The 19,333-nt window shown below is 45.4% G+C and overlaps 2 protein-coding genes across 2 annotated transcripts in view; one reads left to right on the top strand and one right to left on the bottom strand.

The window, feature by feature from the left end:
• Nucleotides 1-8,745, bottom strand: part of RPS4X (ribosomal protein S4 X-linked) — a 28,993-nt gene extending 20,248 nt beyond the window's left edge. The window contains exons 1-3 of the mRNA XM_029607532.1: nucleotides 8,642-8,745; nucleotides 6,951-7,028; nucleotides 4,206-4,386 (exon numbers count right to left, since the gene is read on the bottom strand). Of these exons, the coding sequence (XP_029463392.1) occupies nucleotides 4,206-4,386; nucleotides 6,951-7,028; nucleotides 8,642-8,644 (262 nt within the window). The 5' untranslated portion in view covers nucleotides 8,645-8,745. The remainder of the gene's footprint in view (nucleotides 1-4,205; nucleotides 4,387-6,950; nucleotides 7,029-8,641) is intronic.
• Nucleotides 8,746-8,829: 84 nt separating this feature from the next.
• On the top strand, nucleotides 8,830-10,533 carry PYROXD1 (pyridine nucleotide-disulphide oxidoreductase domain 1). Its single transcript, XM_029607530.1, has one exon. It carries the CDS (start codon nucleotides 8,897-8,899, stop codon nucleotides 10,385-10,387), a length of 1,491 nt encoding a protein of 496 aa, XP_029463390.1. The 5' UTR covers nucleotides 8,830-8,896; the 3' UTR covers nucleotides 10,388-10,533.
• Nucleotides 10,534-19,333: the final 8,800 nt, after the last annotated feature.

The raw sequence follows: 19,333 nt of genomic DNA, 5'->3' as shown, positions 1-19,333 counted from the left end.
CTTCCAGCTTCCTGTCCTGAAGGTCCTTGAGAGCTGCCGCGTCCGTGACCGGAATTGGTAGATCTCTTTGTTACCGCGGAGACCGCTGAGTCCACCTTGGGGAATATGAGAAGGTCCAGCGCATCCTCCGGAAGCGGGTAAAGCTTGTCCATGGCCTTACTGACCTTCAAAACTAACTCCGGGGTGTCCCATTCCGGAACAGAATATTCGTCGAGGAGAAGAAACGGGAAAGCCACTGCCGGAGCCGAGAGACCTAACAGGACCGGATCCATGTTTGCCTCCTGACGGACTACCACCGGAGGCGCTTCTATGCCCCGCTCCTGGAGAATGGCCGGAATTAAGGGTGGCAGGTCCTCCCTGCGGAAGAGCCGGAACACCTTGGGATCATCATTTTCCACTGCTTGGGATCCCTTTCCGGCGCTTGGCTGAGCGGATTCGTCCGTCCCCTCTCCGTCGGCCCCTTTCAGGGGCTTCTCAGGGGAATCAGAGTCCACCGCAGGGGGGAATCGGAATCGGCTTCCTGTGGGACGCCACGAGGAAGCCGCGTACTTCGGGAAGGGCCCCGGGACCCCTCCGCAGCGCCCTTAGGATTGCATGACGACTTCCCTGGGGGGGGCCTTGCGGGGTCCCCCCCGGCCGCGCTTACTGCACGTACACTTTAGGACTTTGCGCAACGACAGCGCAAAATCCTCCGAAAGGGACCCCGAGGCTGAAGAATCCTCCTCTGAAAACCCCCGGGGACCAAGGGACCCCCGAGGGGACCCCCCTGTATCAACCTGCTGAGGAGAAAGCGCGGGAGGCAGGCCCGAGGCTCCTGCCGTTTCCCGCGCCATTACACGGTCCGAGGCCAAAATGGCCGCCACTCCCGCGCTCAGCGGGAAAAAGTCTTGGGGCCGCTCTGCCGAGCCCCCCCCTGCGCGGCGGCGATCGTGCGCTGCGGGATCGAGCCCCCCGAGGCGCCCCGGATGACCGCTCTCCACCCGGGAAGCAGGCCGCACACAGAGCACCGCGGTAAAGCCGCGCGCGCGCCGAGCCGCAGGCCCGACAGGCCGAGCCACGAGGCATGCCGACGAGCCGCGGCGAAGAGCGCACCGGGAGGAAAAAATTAAATTTAGCGAAACCGGCCCCCCCGGCTGCCCCCCCGGCCTCCCCCCTGCCAGCGGCGCCCCCCCCGGAGACCCCACGGAGCGGCGACGCAAAGCAGCAGAGAGCTGAAGCCAGAGAGAACCGAAAACAAAAGTAAAACAATTTTTTTTTTTTTTTTACAAAACAACGCTTGTCGCTGTCCAGGGTCCTGGAGCCCTAGTCCAGCAGGGGTGAGTGAACCGGGCTCCCCGGTGTCACCCCTGACGCTGCTACTGGGAAAGCCGGGTCCTCGACCCTAGCAGCGGCCTCAACCAGGGGGGGGTAGTCCCCTCAGGACCTCACAACCCCCCTGGGAGACAGGGCGGACGGGACCTCAGGGACAATTTAGCAAAATCAAAATCCCAATTAACAACACTAAACTGGCCTAAAACCAAGAAAAAGAAAGAACCGACCCTGACGGAGTACCAGAACCAGGGCAGGAAGGAGCTGTGACCTGACCTGCACCACCTACTGGAGACAGAGTAAGACTGAGGGGCTGTGACTGGCACAGGGGCATATATGCTCCGCCCACAAGTTTTAGTCTGTCTCCATCTACTGGTGCGGAGTCACAACCCAGGTGTCCTGGACTGATCCTGGTACGTACAGGGAATATACATTACGTTGAATATAAGTTTTGCGCCACAAACACCTGGCTGTGCATGTTAACAGCCAACATTCATTCTGGTGGATGTGCTGAAACACTGCTTTGGAAGTGCACACACCTTAGGGATCTAAACGTTAAGCGGAGCCTGCAGCTGCCTCGTGAAGGAGAGGGATCTGGACAACCAGATTTACACCCCATGGGTGCACAGACCGAGCACACACAAGGGCACCAACCCCCAGCTCGGCCACCTCAACCAGACAGGGTAGAACCATTAAGATTCCAAAAATCAAAAAGAAACCCCCGGGAGGAAGGCTCAAAAGGAAAATAATTGCTGAAAAAAAGGGAAAAAAAATCTTCTGCTATCTGCTGGAGTCAGAGAAATACTGAGGAACTGCAGGGGGCACTGGGATTTATGATGCAGCGTCAGCGAAGCTTTTCTCTGTCTCCATCTGCTGGCTGGGGACAATGAACCCAGGAATCTGCACTGATCCGGGTGCATACAGGGAACTTTGTATTATACAATACCTTAGTAATGACCTCCACCCAACATCAATTTAAAATGTGACTACTGAAACTGCAAGAAACCATAAGTGTGCAAGATGTTTACCTGGGACAAACTTCCAAACATGGCATTCGCCGGCAGCCATAGATATTTAAGAGCAACTGCTTAACCAAATTCAAAATAGTTGATTGCTATGGAGTAGGTGCAATTACTTGACACGCACGCTGGGACAATTCTTTTGAGTGTAAAAATTTGTGCACAACTTTTTTTTCCCAGGTTACACTAGTCCTGGAAAAAAACTGGAATCTTTGTAGACAAGAACACCTTTTAATGGACTAATAAGAGACACTGTTGTACATGAGCTTTTGAGAACACAGACCATCTTCTTCACTCTCTGTCAGTGAAGAAATATGTTCTGACAGTATTTATGCGACACCAGATGAAAACCAATTTACTTTAAAAACTAAACAAAGGTTCATTAAGTTTCATTTCTGCATCTCATGGAACAGACATCCCAAGACAGCTAAACCAGTCTGACCTAAATTTCACCAGAAGGGAATGATTTATTTTAGATGAAGCTGTCACTGCTTCAATCTATGTCTTTAAAACACAACTAAGCGGTCTATTTATTATTGCACAATGCACATTATTAGTAAATAGGTATACTGCAAATAATCGGGCCGATACAGTAAAGTCCACGGGAGAGCGGGCCCGCTCTCCTGTGCGCGCAATTCATTATTCATTGGACCGGAGCAGTGGCTGTCAGCGGGTTTAATAGCCGATGCTCAATTTTGCCTGCGTCAGTTCTCGAGCCTGCTGACAGCCACGGGCTCAGAAACTGGCAAAATTGAGCGTCCGGTTTTCAACCCGACAGCTGTGGGTTGGCTTCAAATTTTTATTTATTTATTTATTTATTTTTACTTTTGGAAACTTTCGGGACCTCCGACTTAATATCGCCATGATATTAAGTCGGAAGGTGCCCGAAGAAATTAGCGCCTACCTTTGGATAGGCGCTAATTTCTGAAAGCAAAATGTGCGGCTTGGCTGCACATTTTGTTTTCTGAATCGCGCGGGAATACCTAATAGGGCCATCAACATGCATTTGCATGTTGCAGGCGCTATTAGGTTCGAGGGGTTGGACGTGCATTTTTGGCCACTTACTGAATAAGGGGTAACGCTAGCTCGTCGAAAACGCACATCCAATAGAGGGTTAACAGTGCGCTCCGGCTCGAAAGAGAGCCACAGTAAATAATGTGTGTTCGCTGTGGACAAGCAACACAGAGTCAGGTTTTGTTTCTCATACAGCTCAGAAAGTTTTAACTTCACTTTCTGAGCATGCACAGAAATTCCTGAGCTTGCATCACCACACATCCTCTCCTCAGTCACTTTTTGTTCACTTTGCAAACACTCAAATAATATCTTTCTCCAATGTGTCACCACAAAATATCAAAAAAGGGTTTTGACGTGTCTGACAAAACACAGAAAACGGGCAACAGTCCATTCAAATCTTGTGAAAAATGCAGGCACAAAATGTTGATTTCAGATCTACACATTTGCCTCAGATCAGAACATATGGCAAATTGTGGTCCCTGTGGCAGAATGTCCCCACGGACCCTTGCATTTTGTGACCTGAGGCTCAAATACAAGCTTTCGAATGTTGTGCCTTTATAAACAGAACCTTAAGTGAGACTGAGGACTGCCACATTCAGCAGCAGGAAAACTAACCTGAAACCAAGATCCCCTAAATTCTTCCCAACAGTGTCCTACTGGTAAGCAAAACTCATAGCAGAATGTCATTACAACAATAGACCTCCTCCCATGAACATCAGTTTTGTTCTACTACTGTTCCGGATTGAATCCTACTTACAAGGTGGAATATAAATTAACAGCAGAGACATCCTGATGACCAGCTAACTAACCCAACAAAAATTCACTGCAGTGCTAGGGAAGGCCCTTCACTGCACTGACCCTTACCCATGAAGCCAGAGGGATAGGTGATGTCAGTGCGGACTTTGCCGTCAATCTTGATAAACCTCTGCATGCAGATCTTCTTGACCTCATCTCCTGTCAGGGCATACTTCAACCTGTTTCTGAGGAAGATGATGAGAGGGAGGCATTCCCTCAATTTGTGGGGACCTGTTGATGGACGAGGAGCCTAAAAGAGAGAAGAACACGCAAAAGCTTTATTGTTTGAATCAAAAAGTCAGTCATATTCACAGCAATCAAAAGGGCAGGATGCAATATTTGTGCACAGAAAACGGGCGCTCAGTGTTGAGCGCATCTTTTCCTAAAGCGCAGCCACCTCTCCTGGGCACGCGATGCAATATTTAAATTAGGCGTTGCGTGGAAAAAAAGGAGATGCTTGGGAAAATTTGTGTGTTCTTAGCGCCTCCTCGGCATCGGGTGCACAGGAGAGGTGGCTGTCAAGTGGGTTGGGAAAACGGATGCTCAATCTACGAGCATCCATTTTCTCCAGCTACCGGCATAGACACACACAAGTTACACGGCCTGGACCATGTATCTTGTGTGTATATTGGCCATCTAGAATTTTTTTTTTTTTTTAACTCAATCTGCTTTATTTGGTTCCTCCTACATAGTATCGCTATGATACAAGAGTTTTCTTTTTATTTCAATGTGCCGTTGAGTGTGGCATAAATTTATGCCAGCCCCAGGCTGGTGTAAAAATTGAAACATTGCAATGGGGGCATTGGCCGTGTGGGAAATGTTTTCGCATTGCGGGAATTAGCCAATAGCCTCATCTCCATGGAATTTGTGTGTGATGAGCGCTTTTAGCTATGCAGTGTTTTGCATCGGGGGTTATGGAAGCGTGTCCAATCGCATGTTAAGCGGTGTGCTAGCCACTACGCACGGTATTGCATCTGCTCCAAAGTAAGACTTCTGAAATAAAATTATATGCTATCTGGCTCTTGGAAGCTCAGAAAACTGTTTTACTGCGGTGAATTAGAACAGAGCTTAGTGGTGCCGAATAAAAAGACTAAGACTATAAGTCTGCTTAATGAGGTGCCAGTTCACTCAAAAACATGATAACATTTGCTAAATTGTATCTTTTGGTGACCCCCATTCTTCACAATCACATAAGACAACATCCTTCTTGAACAGAACATTAAACAGAGTAATGATTTACTAAACTTTTTTTTCTCCCACATACAAAGAATGGTGAAAAGGCTTTAGCAAATCAGAGTCTAAGAGATCTTGTTTTAGGAAAACAATTTAATTTGCAAAAGTGCAGAAAGCCAGGCTTAAGCTCTGGCTTGTAATAAAACAGTAGTCAGAATGGCCAAAGGTTCATTCTAGACTTTTACATGGTAATTTCTACCCAATGCCAATATGTAAAATTGGACATCAGTTTCTTTTAAATCAATTGTATTACATTTTCCTAATATTCTTAACTCAACACTGTTCTCTTGAAACTGTAATATAAAGATCTGCTTGGGGATCTAAATATTCACTTTATTTTAAAGTCTTTCAGCAGGACTGCATTTAATTCCATTCCATTCCCTGCAGATTTAATTTTTGTTTTGAACAGCTGTAAATTAACAACTGGTATTCTTAACCAGTGAAATAAAGATGTTTATTTTCTAAATTAGGACTTTTCTGGGCTTGCTGAACACAAAAGCAGCATTTCACATCCATATAAATGGCAATGGAGTGAAACAGCAGATTGGTGGTTAGAGCAGGGGCTGACAAGCCAGATTTCAAATCCTGCTTCTCTCACTGATGCTCCTTGTCACCTTGGGCAAGTCACTTCACCCTCCATTGCCTCAGGCACAACGATACAGTACAGTGCACTCCGACGGAGCGCACTGTTAGCTGGCATTTGGACGCGCGTTTTCAACGCACTGGCTTTACCCCTTATTCAGTAAAGGGTAACAGCGTGTCCAAAACGCGCTTCCAAACCCCCCCCCCCCCCCCCCCCAAACCTAATAACGCCCACAACATGCAAATGCAGGTTGATGGCCCTATTAGGTATTCCCGTGCGATTCAGTAAGTAAAATGTGCAGCCAAGCCGCAAATTTTACTTTCAGAAATTAGCGCCTACCAATTTCTCTGGGCACCGGGAAAGTGCACAGAAAAGCAGTAAAAACTGCTTTTCTGTGCACCCTCCGACTTAATATCATGGCAATATTAAGTCGGAGGTCCCGAAAGTTTAAGTAAAAAAAAAAAGATTTGAAATAGGCCCGCAGCTTGAAAACCGGACGCTCAATTTTGCCAGAGTCTGGTTTCCGAACCCGTGGCTGTCAGCAGGCTCGAGAACAGACGCCGGCAAAAGTGAGCGTCGGCTGTCAAACCCGCTGACAGCCGCCGCTCCTGTCTGAAAAGAGGCAATAGGGACGCGCTAGTCTCCCTAACGCCTCTTTTTACCGCCGGGCCCAATTTAAATACATTTTTTTACTGTATCACATGCACAGGAGAGTGTTCTGTGCGCGTGATGTATTGGCCCGTTAGATTGTAAAATTTCTGAGGACAGGGAATAACCTACTGTAAATGATCTTTCTTTGAGCTTGGGTTTCAAAGGCAAGTAATTAATTCTAAAATCCAAATGTCTCCATGTAACTAGCCAGTAATGTCAAAAGCTTCCAAATACTTGTAGAAAAATGTTAATATTGCAGTTCAAAAATACCCTTGTCTACAAGTAAGATTCCTATTCAAATTTACAGTGGTACACTTTTACAATGTAGAAACCTATAGGATACTTACAAAAACACCTGTCAGTTTATCCAGCATCCAATGTTTTGGAGCTGCTACACGCTTCAGGTGCTTCTTGGGACCACGAGCCTTGTATGGAGAAAATAAGTTTAGACAATCTGTTTCTAAACACATCTAAACAGTATCCTCACAGCAGTTAGTCCTAACTCAGGTAGAAGAATAGTAAGTCTTCCATTTTAAAATTTCTACCAACCGCCAGATCCAAAACATCTTAGTCCTCAAGGTATGGTGTTTGCCTATTCCTCTAATATAAAAATGATGAACAGCCAGCAGATTAGAAGTCTTAATAAATTGCACTGCATTTAAATAGAAGTCCAAACTAACAAAAAAATAGCAGAACTTGCATTTTTAAATTTGATATAAAATGATTAGAAAAACAAGCAGCAGTGTGTCTCACGCCACCATGCAATCATGCATTGAAATCCTATCCTCTCAAGTAGACATAAGACTAAGTAACAAGGTAGATGGATGTGAGAAGGTCTACAAAAATGGCAACTTTCAGGAAAGATTATTTTCTCCCATAGCCAATGGGAAACATTTCTGGACATTTCACATTTTAAAGAGTACCTTTACAATTACGGAATAATGTCATAACATGACAACCAATGTAAATAGTCAAATGCTCAGTAGAAACAAATAAAGGGAGACTTTATTACACGAATATAGATATACTTAAGTAATGTGACATCACTCATCCTTCCATTATGGCTGGTCCCAAGTTCAACAATAACTTACAAGCAGCAGCAACATTACTGATGAAAGTCAGCATGTGGCCTGTGGACTAGTGCAAGCTAACGTGTCCTGATACCTCCTTGTACAAAGCTTCCACAGAAACTCATCCAATGGTAGTGCCACTGCATGATGGCTCACAGACCCCACGCTGACTTCCACTACTAAAGCTGCTTCTGACCCCAGCTAATGGTTTTGTGACCCCCATCTGGGGACCAGACTCACAATTGGGATGCTCTGGCTGACATGTTACTTGCAGTGTAGCAGCATCCCACATGATGAACGTATTGGACTGGGGCCATCCAAAACAGAAAATGCATAACTCACAATGTATAGGATTTGATCTCTACACTATTTGTACCCGTGTAAAAAAAAAAAAAATCTATCTCCTCAACCAAAAAGGCAAACGCATGCTGTGAGGAGAGGAATAAGTAATTGGCGCAGTTCAGAACTCTTCGTCCGCGCCCCTAAAGACGACGTCTCTGAAAAAGAATTAGGTATCTAACTATCGTTTGTTTTCCCTTATAAACAAGATACGATACCAAATACTAATACTAAATATACAAAGCAAAACGTAACAATCCCCAATCCCCAACTAACGATCATTCAAACTAAGGCTTGAAAGAGTCACCCTACTCCACGCTCTCTCCCGATCCTCCGCACGTTCCTCTCAGGAGCTCCGGAAGTCTAACGCAGACAAAGCTTCACACCCTGGGAGCAGAGTCCCTCTCGCTGCCACTCTCCGGCGTAGGGCCCAGGCAGCAATGGCCGCTTCTCCCTCCTCCCCGCCCGGGTCTCTCTCCGGACCCCTTGACCTGGCCATCAGGCTACAGATCGGACTCGGAACCCTAGAGCCCTCGCCGGCTTGGAGGGCACAGTGGGAACCCGGCAATAAGGAGCGAAGAGAAGGATGGAAGCGGATAACGCCGGACAAGCAGAAAAGCCTCCCTCACCATGGCTGCGTTTACAGAGAAAAGGAACTCCTTTTTCCGGTCCTCTGGTGATAACGGAACACCGGGGACTGGAAAGCCGGAAGGGACAAACTTCGTCGGTGCACCGGCCTCGGCCTACACTGCCCCCTGCCTGTGGAGGACCGTTCAAAGGCGTGGGGGAAGGCTCTGGCGACTGACGTCGCTCAGCGCGTGCTCTCCGGAAGCGGAAGCGAGTGATGGGTCAGTCTGATTCCGAGGGTCGCTGCCTCGGGAAAGATGGATCTCAGGCCGCTAGTGGTAGTGGGAGGAGGAATCGCCGGGGTGACCTGCGCCGAACAGCTGGCGCTGCACTTCCCATCCCGCCGGGTGCTCCTGCTGACCGCCTGCCCTCTGATAAAAGCCGTGACCAACTTCAAGCAGCTCTCTAAAGCCATGGAGGAGTTCGACGTGGAAGAGCAAGCGAGCAGCGTGCTGGAGAGCCGCCATGCCAACATCCAGGTGATCCAGTCAGCCGTCAGGCAACTGGAGAGCGGAGAGCACCGGCTTTGCACGGAAGATGGCGAGCTCTACTCCTACGAGAAGCTCTGCATCTGTGCGGGAGCCAGGCCCAAGTTAATCTTGGCTGGAAACCCGTATGTCCTGGGCATCCGCGACACAGACAGTGTCCAGGAATTCCAGAAACACCTGAGCAAAGCGAAAAGAGTGGCAATTGTTGGAAATGGGGGCATAGCCCTTGAGTTGGTGTACGAAATTGAGGGGTGTGAAGTGATTTGGGCCATCAAAGACAAAGCTATTGGGAACACGTTTTTCGATGCTGGAGCAGCTGAATTCTTAGTCCCCCAGCTAACCGCAGAAAATTCTCAGGCTCCCATTGCTTGTAAAAGGACCAAATATACCACGGAAGGAAAGTCAGGAAACGAACAGGAAGAGGAGAGAGAAGCGGAGGCCACTGAACTGGGCAGTGCCTTGGGTCCCGATTGGCATGCAGGTTTAAAGCTCAAAGCAACTAAAGAGTTTTTGCATAGAGTTCATATTGAGACAACGTGTGAAATAAAGAAAATATATCTTCAGGAAGAATTTAAGCAGTTAGGTGAAATATCCTTAGCGTTTCCCGATGGTGATAAAGATGCAAAATCAGATGCAGAGATATGGCCAGTCTATATTGAGTTGACCAATGGGAAGATATATGGCTGTGATTTTATAGTAAGTGCAACTGGAGTTGTGCCAAATATTCATCTCTTTCTCAGTGGCAACAATTTTGCTATAGCTGAAGATGGGGGCCTGAAGGTGGATACCCATATGTGCACGTCCATACCTGACATATATGCAGCAGGTGATGTCTGTACTGCTTCCTGGGAGTATAGCCCACACTGGCAACAAATGAGACTGTGGACTCAAGCTAGACAAATGGGATGGTATGCAGCGAAGTGCATGGCAGCAGATATATGTGGTGAACCTATTGAGCTGGACTTCTGCTTTGAACTCTTTGCTCATGTCACTAAATTTTTTAATTACAAGGTGGTTCTGTTGGGAAAATTCAATGCTCAGGGCTTGGGTTTAAATCATGACTTAATGTTGAGATGTACCAAAGGGCATGAATATGTCAAAGTGGTGATGCAGAATGGAAGAATGATGGGAGCTGTATTGATTGGCGAGACAGACCTAGATGAAACATTTGAAAATTTAATTTTAAATCAAATGGACCTTTCAGCATATGGAGAAGATCTTTTGGATCCAAATATTGACATAGAAGATTATTTTGATTAACCAAAATATTGCTGCAATCGCATTGTTTATTCAAAATAATAAAAAAAAAATGGAGCACATTTCCACACTGATTTGGAAAACAGATTAAAAAAATACATGTGTGCAGTAACTATAAATGGAGATAATAAAGGATAGTTTTGAACCTATGCTAATTGGTGCTATGAGTGAACGCTCCAATGAAAGAACAAATGCTATTTTAGTTTGGTGCGCAAAATAAAAAATGTCCCCCACAAGCATAAAGTAATCTCATAACATAAAAGATGTTGCACCTATTGTTGATGGCTTATGAATATTGGTTTGCTGCGTCAATCAAGTGACCACACGCAAAAGTTTTTAAATCTGTCACATACCAAATATTTTGTGTGTTTTTCAGGCAGTGGTTACCCAGAAAGATGTGTTTAGCCTCTGCATAAATAACTTTTGCTTTGGATGAGTTTTCTCCCTTGGCACAGACTTTGAGTCAAAACGTAGTTGTGCTGGGTCTTAAGAAGCACTGCCTTAGGGATGGATTCTGGCCACAGTTCTGTTTTCTCAGTATTTTTGATTATTCATTTCTTAAGATTTTGATAATTTGATTTTTGCAGCTGGTCCAGGGATTAGCCTGTTCATTTGACACAATGTGTTGTATAGTTTGAGGATTTATTATTTAGAATTTGTGGCTGTTTACCTTATTTTATTTGGTGCTTTTCTATACCGGCATTCATGATGCAATCATATCATGTCGGTTTACATGGAACAGGGGAACAATAAACCTTAAGTATTAACATAGCGAAGAGAAGCAGAAGTTACAATGAAACAGGGGTGCTGGAACTGGGGGAAGAAGAAGACAGTTTACCTGTTTCCATTTGATTGCCACTTCTAGATAGGATGTGCAAAGCTGTCCTGAATATGGACAGAATGGGCTTTCTCTGTGGCCATATAGTAAGACCAGAAAAGTGTGAGAACTGAGCTGAAATGGGGGAGATATAAATTCTGCATGGTGAGAAGAAAGAGCTGCTAACGCAGTTTCATCATGTGATATGGTTATCTGTGTAGTCACATGTGAGAGCCTTCAGCTTTACAGCGTCCATACTGAGGTTGGAGGAAAACACACTTTTTCAGTTTGGGTAATAGAGACTTCCAGGCTTGTTTCTAATGTTAAAACATCTCTAGAGCAATTGTGCAAGCGTAACATGGAGACTGTTTACTACACTAGTGTAATGTTTTTACTCCCTGGCTGTTTGTAACTACAATGTGTCTTACAGAGCATCTTGATGATTGCAGTAGGAAATGAGCCTGTCATAGTTACATAGAAATATGGAGGAGATTAAAAACAAACTTTGATTTCAGATATACTGATGAGACTGAATTTCTTGCTATGAGGTTGAGTAGTAAGAGATTGTTTTGTGTTTTAAAGAGTTCTGCTAGTGTAGTGGCGTTGTCTGTTTGTGCTCATGGGCCATTTTTCTTGGCAGAAGGGATAGGTTTTTACCCATTTCAGTTTGAGCTTATTGCAGTGTAAATGTGATGGATTTGTAAATTGGGTGTGCTATGAGGAATTAGCAGTGGCCTTGATGTTCCTGAGCTGCTACTATTCTTTATCCTGTTTTATTCCATTTCTTTATGCCTTGAAATTCTTCCTAAAGCATGCTGTCGCAGGCAGCAGAATAGGTATATATGAGTCGTCAAAAAATGAGCATCCATGCCATGCTTAATGCATCTGCCATCAGGAACACACTGATGACTGCATTTACCGCCTCCTGTTTCTAATTTTCTTAGCGTCCGGTCAGATGAATCCAGAACAAGTGGGTTATGCACTTTTACCAGCAGATGGAGACGGAGCAAACTGATGTCACAGTACATATACCCCTACAATGACCTCAGCCCACCAGTATTCTCTGTCTCTAGCAGATGGTGGACATGCATTTTCCTACAGGGGATTGCTTCAATTTTAAGAAGGAGAATTAAAACAGAAAATTATCGCCCTGCTCTCCTTCAGTGATACCAAGTGGTCCCTCCCCCAGTTAAGATTTCCTGAGGTGATTTCTACTGTCCTTCAGAAGTATGCATTGGCCCGGTAGCTGGTTTTCTGACGTGAGCTTAGCTGCTTGAGCAGCTGAAAGGCAGCGGGTGCTGGAAGCCGAGCGTGGCGGTGACTGCAAATGCCCTCTCCCCCGACAGCCGGAGACCATCTCTGTGCTCAGCCAGGTAAGACTTAGCTCCAGTAAGTTTAAAAAAAAAAAAAAGTACAGAAACTTAGTGGGAGGTTTTACTTGCAGGGCTTCCTCCAGTCTCCATGCTCGGCATGCCGTTCCGATGGTCATCCCGTTCCGTGGGAGGTCGAGGGATGTGGGCCCACATCCCTCGACCTCCCACGGAGCTTTTGCTGCGCGCTGTGTGACAGACCACAACGGCTTTTTGTATGCTTTATTAGGCTGCCCTCTATAGGCTTGTTGGTTCAAGTGTGCGTCTTGCTGTGCATCCAGTTTTTGGGCGCACAGTAAAGCTTTATCCTCTGAGCACCCAATATAAGCGCCACTTAACGGTCGCCTACTTACGTCAGTGCATATCTAGCACTGTGCATTTACTTCTGTGCGCTTTTCTGTTGGCTGCCTGGGTGAGCGCCTAGGCGGACACACATAACTATTGGACGCATATCTTTTTGGGTGCCTAGTTGAGCGCATGTAAAATAATAAATAACATAGCTAGATGCACGCATCCAGCCATCTTATTTAAGGTAATTTTGTCTTCTTGCTGTAATTTTCCTAACACTGTGCTAGTGTGTGGGATAGTGTCTGCATCTGCTAGGAGACGGAGAGATACTGAGGAGCTGAGATCACAGCAAGCGTATATCTAGGGTGACGTCAGCTTTGAAATCTGACTCCATCTGCTAGCAAAAGAGCACATAACCCATTGGCCTGAGTCCACCTGTCTACACTAAGAAAAACGAAATTATCAGGTAAGTAATTTTTCCAGTACTAATAACCCGTACTTGTACAACTGGCTGATTCATGCCAAGTCGCCAGAAGAGCCACCTGATGACTTGCAAGGTGATTTCCCTGTCACGAGAGCTCAGCTGGGTAATGAACCTAGCCAACAGCAGCCTTCAGCCTACTCAGTTGCTGGAGTACCTGGGAGTTTGGTTTGACAGGCAGCAAGGCAAGGTGTTTCTGCCAGAGGCTCAGATTCAGAAGTTGGTAGCCCAAATCCACCTGTTGTCAACTCTGCGCCTGACTGTATCAGCTTGTCTGCAGGTCCTTGGCTTAATGGCGGTGACCCTGGAAGTGGTATCATGGGCAAGGGCGTATATGTCTCCTCTTCAGCACTCCCTGCTGTCTTGGTGGAATCTGCAGTCTCAGGACCAATCAATTTGGCTCCACCTGCCAATGGTGGTCTTCTCCCGACAAGTGGAGGCTGCAGGTGAATCATCTACAGAAGGGTGTCTCCCTATTCCCACTGAACTGGCTGGTATGGACAATGAATGTGAGTCTCTTTGGTTGGGATGCTGTCAGGAGCTGATGGCGTAAGAGCAGTGGAGTGCAGAAGAATCTCTCTGGAACATCAATCAACTGGAAGCCAGGGTCGGACGGTTGGCATGCTTACAGTTCAGTTGCAGACTGCAAGGTCAATCGGTCTGCATAATGTCAGACAATGCCACAACCTTGGTTTACATCAGATGGCAGGGAGGCACCAAAAGCCAATAGGTGTTGCTGGAAATAGATCATCTTATGGAATTGGGTAGAAGTGCATCTCCAGATGATCTCAGCCAAGGACAATGTAAGAGCAGACTTTCTCAGTACGGAGAGTCTGGATCCAGGAGAGTGGGCGTTGTCAGACAAGGCATTTCAACTGATTCGGCTATGCAGATCTGCAGAGACTTCTGCTGGATTCACATCTTCCACATCCGGCGCACAGGAACCTGTAAACAAACCCCCACTCTTGTTTTAAAGAATGACCGTCATCCATTGACCCTAGATCAGCACAAATTATTTGTGTCTAATTGCTCTGGGTGTCCAGGTAAGAATCATCGGTCATATGACGTGAAGGTGCTTGAGCCCAAATGTCCATTATAAAAAAAAACTTTAAAAGAATATTTTTCTTGCAAATAAAAGTATTGGTCTTTAAGCAGCGTATTGTACTTTCCTCTTCTCTTAGATGCAGAATTGTCCGGGATTAGATGGTGGTTATCTTTGAGCATACATGGATGGTGTTACAGAACGCCCAACACTGCAGTGTTTCGAAACATTTCTTCTTCAGGGGGGAAGTCTACTAAGTCCTAAGATTCCTGGCAGAGAGAAGAAACTCGAGCAGCTGCCATGAGGAATTACTACCAGTGCCTCTATAATATACACACTTTCTGCAGGCTGGATTGTACACTGCATAATGAAGCCATCTTTCACGCAATGGCATAGCTTGGAAGAAATAATGAATGTAAGTCACAGAAATTCCTCCTTACAGCGATGCATAATAACCAGAGTTCATGAGCAGCCGGACAGCCTGCGGTGTGTCTGATCTAGGGTAGAGCTGCACTGAGCCTAAACGCTGCTGTTTTTAAAATAGAAAATGTGCCAGCAAGCGACAGCTTAAACCTCCAGAAAAATGACAAGATAATCAAAACTAAACCTACTTTACTTTTTCATTTAAATGCAAAGGTGATGAAGATTGGAAACAGACAAAACAAAGCTGTTCTCACCCCTTGAGCTGCACTTTCACACTGCCTCCTTGTGGTGGAACAGAGATATATTAAAGTACTGTCCAGTGTATAACCAAACATTAATGGCCAGCTGAAACGCAAGCTGAAACAACTGGTGCATGTTCATCACAAGTAGTGAGATCACTGTGCTGTTCAGTCAGTCTTTTCCTGACATAATGTGTGGGCTGACCCACATTGATCTTTGAACAAGGGCATCCTAAAACATTTTGAGCATGACAATCCATAGTGTATTGGTGGTGCGGAATAAAACCTGTGTCGGGCTGTTGCCCCTCTAGCCCAGGAATAGTTGTCTCACTCATGTCACAATTTCTGCATGCATTATGTCCAATTATGTGTGATTGAATGGGTTCTATGTCCTGAATAGCTGCTCTCCCACCTGTATGAAATGAGAGGTGATTTGTCAGACAGAGGATGATACTGCAGGATGTGCCAGTGCCGGCAAGTTGATTTTTTTTTTTTTTTATTTTATCTGCCAGGTTAGAGTAATGTCGCACACACAATGTTTGGTCAGATTCCAATTTTGCTCTATATTGAAGGAACTGCTCACAATATGAAAAGCATGCACAGGGTTGCCTCTAGAACGGAATCTGTAAATGAGAACTTTAGATTGACAGTCACAATCATTCACATCTGAGAAGATCCTTTGAAGACAGAAAAATTGTCCCACGCGTAATCCACAGTTGAATAGGCTGGTGATGACTCTCAGACCATAGTAAATTATTCCTGTCAGTGTCCTTACGCAAAGGTTGGTAGGTATCGCTGACTCAACTCATTGGATCATAATATCTAAAAATGCTAACTATTGCATATCATAGGTAATGGAAAACCTAAAATTGGTGTTTATTTGATTTAACCAACTATGAAAACACAATAGCTGTTCTTCTGACTGGGTCCAAATTTGAAAAATGTCCATGTAGCTTGACCACAAGTGGATAAACTTGTAATAAGGAGCTGTATAAATAAGTTTTTCCTTAACTTAAGTGACAACGAGATCAGCTACATCTGGTGCCTCGGGGGAGCCCATTGTGACCCTGTGAATGTGGTGGAAAAATTCAGACTGAAACTGAAAAATATTTTACTGCACCAACTCTGCCAATTCCAATAGAAAAGATGACAATGTTTTGCAGACATTTTATGAGAAAGTATCTTGGCTACTGTGTGTAGTGCTGCTTCTTGAGATATATTCATATATGAAGGCTATGTTTAAACCAACAAAAAACAATCTGTTTGGTAAAGCTGTACCTACGGATAATTTCCTTAACATGTGAGCCATGTCTTGTATGAAGGTTGCAAATTGTAGAAAAAGAGCTGCACAGTGTACCAGTGTTTCTAGAGGATATCCATTCGCACAAATAATTGGGCTTCAGGGAGGTTTCTCCAATGATTTGTGAACCTTTGGTACTCCATAGATGACCAGCGTGCAGGGAAATTCCACGTGTAGATATGCCAACTCCTTTGCTCCTTAGCATGCCCTTGTCCAACGATCTAGGTTTCGTTGGCCCACACATCCCGTTAGCCAAAGACTGAACAGCACAGTTGTCTCAGTACTTATGATGAACATGCACTACTTGTTTCACAAATCTCAGCTGGCCATCAAGTTTTGGTTAGACAACTGGACAGTGCTTAAATATATCCTGATAGCTGATGGGAGACAGAGTCAGATTTCAAAGCTGATGTCAGCCTTCATATAACCGTGCAGGAAGCTCTGCTCTTCAGTATTCTCCTCGAAAAGCAATTGTGCATGTGTGTGCTTTAATAACCTGATTAACTAGGGCTGGTTCAACTGATTTCCAAGTGGAGACCACTAGTGCACTCAACCGGATAACACAGACACCCAGCAGCTATGGGTGTCTTGAACGAGGGGTACTACCTGGCTTACCCGTGCTTGTCTTGTTCTCAGGGCTTGTCACACGAGGTTCCCGGATTCCGGGGCACCCGTGGGTGGGTTGCAGAGTCCATCTGTCTACACTAAGGAAAACTTATCAGGTAAGTAATTTCTCCATTTCCTAGCATGTAGCCAAATGGACTCAGGACCTCGGGCTCATCTGTAAAGGTAAGATTTTCTTCTTAATTTGGTTTTCTTTGGTAAAATTACTCTAATGCCGTGCTAGCGTGCATAGAGTCCCTAACTGCTATGGAGACAGAAAATACTGAAGAGTTGCACTTCCTGCAGGGGTATATGTACTAGGACTGACGATTGAAATCTGATCCGTCTCCAGCTGCTATCAGGAGTACACTCTACCCATTGGTCCTGCGTCCACGCTAGGAAAATCCCCATTGCACCATGAGAAGGCAGCATGGAAATGCAGCTCGATCAGCAAGAACAGTTTTGGATTTTCTGTTGGAAGTCTTCATCACATATGGGTTTAAATGAAAAAAGTAGAATGGTATAACCACTTTAACTTTAGTGTTATCTTACCCTTTTTCCAAGGTTTAAAATGTGTGATTGATAGTGCAATTCCTGTGCTTTTCTCTGATTTAAAATGGTGACATTTAGTAGCAGTGTAGCTCTTTCCTAGATCAGACGGACCGCCGGCTGTCCAGCTGCTCATGAACTCTGGTTATTATGCCCCTCTGTAAGAAGGAATTTCTGCCTGACTTACATTCATTCAGGGGAGCGCACTGTTAGCTTGACGTTGGACGCGCGTTTTCCCTTACCCAGTAAGGGGCGGAAAACGCGCGTCCAACCCGCCGAACCTAATAGCACCCTCAACATGCAAATGCATGTTGATGGCCCTATTAGATATTCACGCGCGATTCAGTAAGTAAAATATGCAGCCAAGCCGCACATTTTACTTTCAGAAATTAACGCCTACCCAAAGGTAGGTGCTAATTTCTTCCGGCACCAGGAAAGTGCACAGAAAAGCAGTAAAAACTGCTTTTCTGTGCACCCTCAGACTTAATATCATGGCGATATTAAGTCTGAGGTCCCGAAGAGTAAAAAAAAAGTTTAAAAAAAAAAATAAAAAAATTGGAAGTCGGCCGGCAGCTGTCGGGTCGAAAACCGGATGCTCAATTTTGCCGGCGTCCGGTTTCCGAGCCCATGGCTGTCAGCGGGCTCAAGAACCGACGCCAGCAAAATTGAGCGTCAGCTGTCAAACCTGCTGACAGCCGCCGCTCCGGACTAAAAGGAGATGCTAGGGACGCGCTAGTGTCCCTAGCGTCTCCTTTTGCCTGTTTCTACCGCACCACCTAATTTGAATATTGAATTGCATGCACCAGCGAGTGGCTGGTGCTCTCCCGCGGACTTTACTGTATCGGCCCGATTGTTTGTTCTAATCTATGCAGTTAAGAGAAAGATGTCTTCAGTATGTAATGTACAATCCATCCTGCAGAAAAAGGAGAGATGATGGCAAGTGGCAGCTTGTGAAATGCATAAGGGAATGGAAAGAATGAATGAAAAGTACAAGGATAAGATGGGGACAAGGATAGAGAGGGGCAATAGAATGTATAAAGGGGGAGCCTCTTAAGTTGCAGGGTGGATGGGAGTGATATCTGCCATTGTTCATTGGCCCATATGGAGTGGATCACATCCAGCAGTCTGCTGCGGGCCAAGCTTGTCTGGCCTGCTTTGTGATTAGCACATTTTCAGGAGCCCTGCCTTTAGACTTTCTGTCCCTCAGTTTGGTATCTGGAATTGCCAGACACCATACTGAGCTTAAGAGCAGGTACAATAGAAATAGTTTTACCATCATGGCCCTAACCTTAACAAACAAGAGCTTGAAGTGTCAAACAAAAATGATTTATTGAGGAAACCAAGATTATTTTTTTATAAACCAAATCTTATCTTTCCAAAAACACAGATTTAGAAATGCTACTCTAAAGAGGACCTCATCTGGCCATGGAACAGAAAAGGAAAAAGTAATAAATGAGTCTCACAGCCCATTCATACTGTAACAGACTGGCTCTACTGATTTAGCCTTCACTGAATGCATCTGTGCCACTGTTTGCCCTGTAGGGTTTCCCAGCCCTCTCGTAGAGCCACACCTATGCAGTCAGCTTTTCAGGATTGCTGCACTGAATATGTATAAGATGTGCATATATTGGAGACCCAGTGTATGCAAGTCCCATGCATCTGCAGTGTGGATACCCTGAAAACCCAACAGGTTAGGTGTGGCTCTAGTAGAGGATTGGGAAACAGTGCCTCCATGAGTTACATTCTTCCTTGTATGGCAGGGTTTCTGGCCCCAAGGACCCCACAGCCATTCAGATTTGCAGGATATCCACAATGAATATGCCTGAGAAATTTGCCT

The sequence above is a fragment of the Rhinatrema bivittatum genome, chromosome 6 (genome assembly GCF_901001135.1).
Source record: "Rhinatrema bivittatum chromosome 6, aRhiBiv1.1, whole genome shotgun sequence".
In the NCBI taxonomy this organism is placed as follows: domain Eukaryota; kingdom Metazoa; phylum Chordata; class Amphibia; order Gymnophiona; family Rhinatrematidae; genus Rhinatrema; species Rhinatrema bivittatum.
The sequence above is the reverse complement of the archived record's forward strand: the minus strand, read 5'-3'. Positions and strand labels throughout refer to the sequence as shown.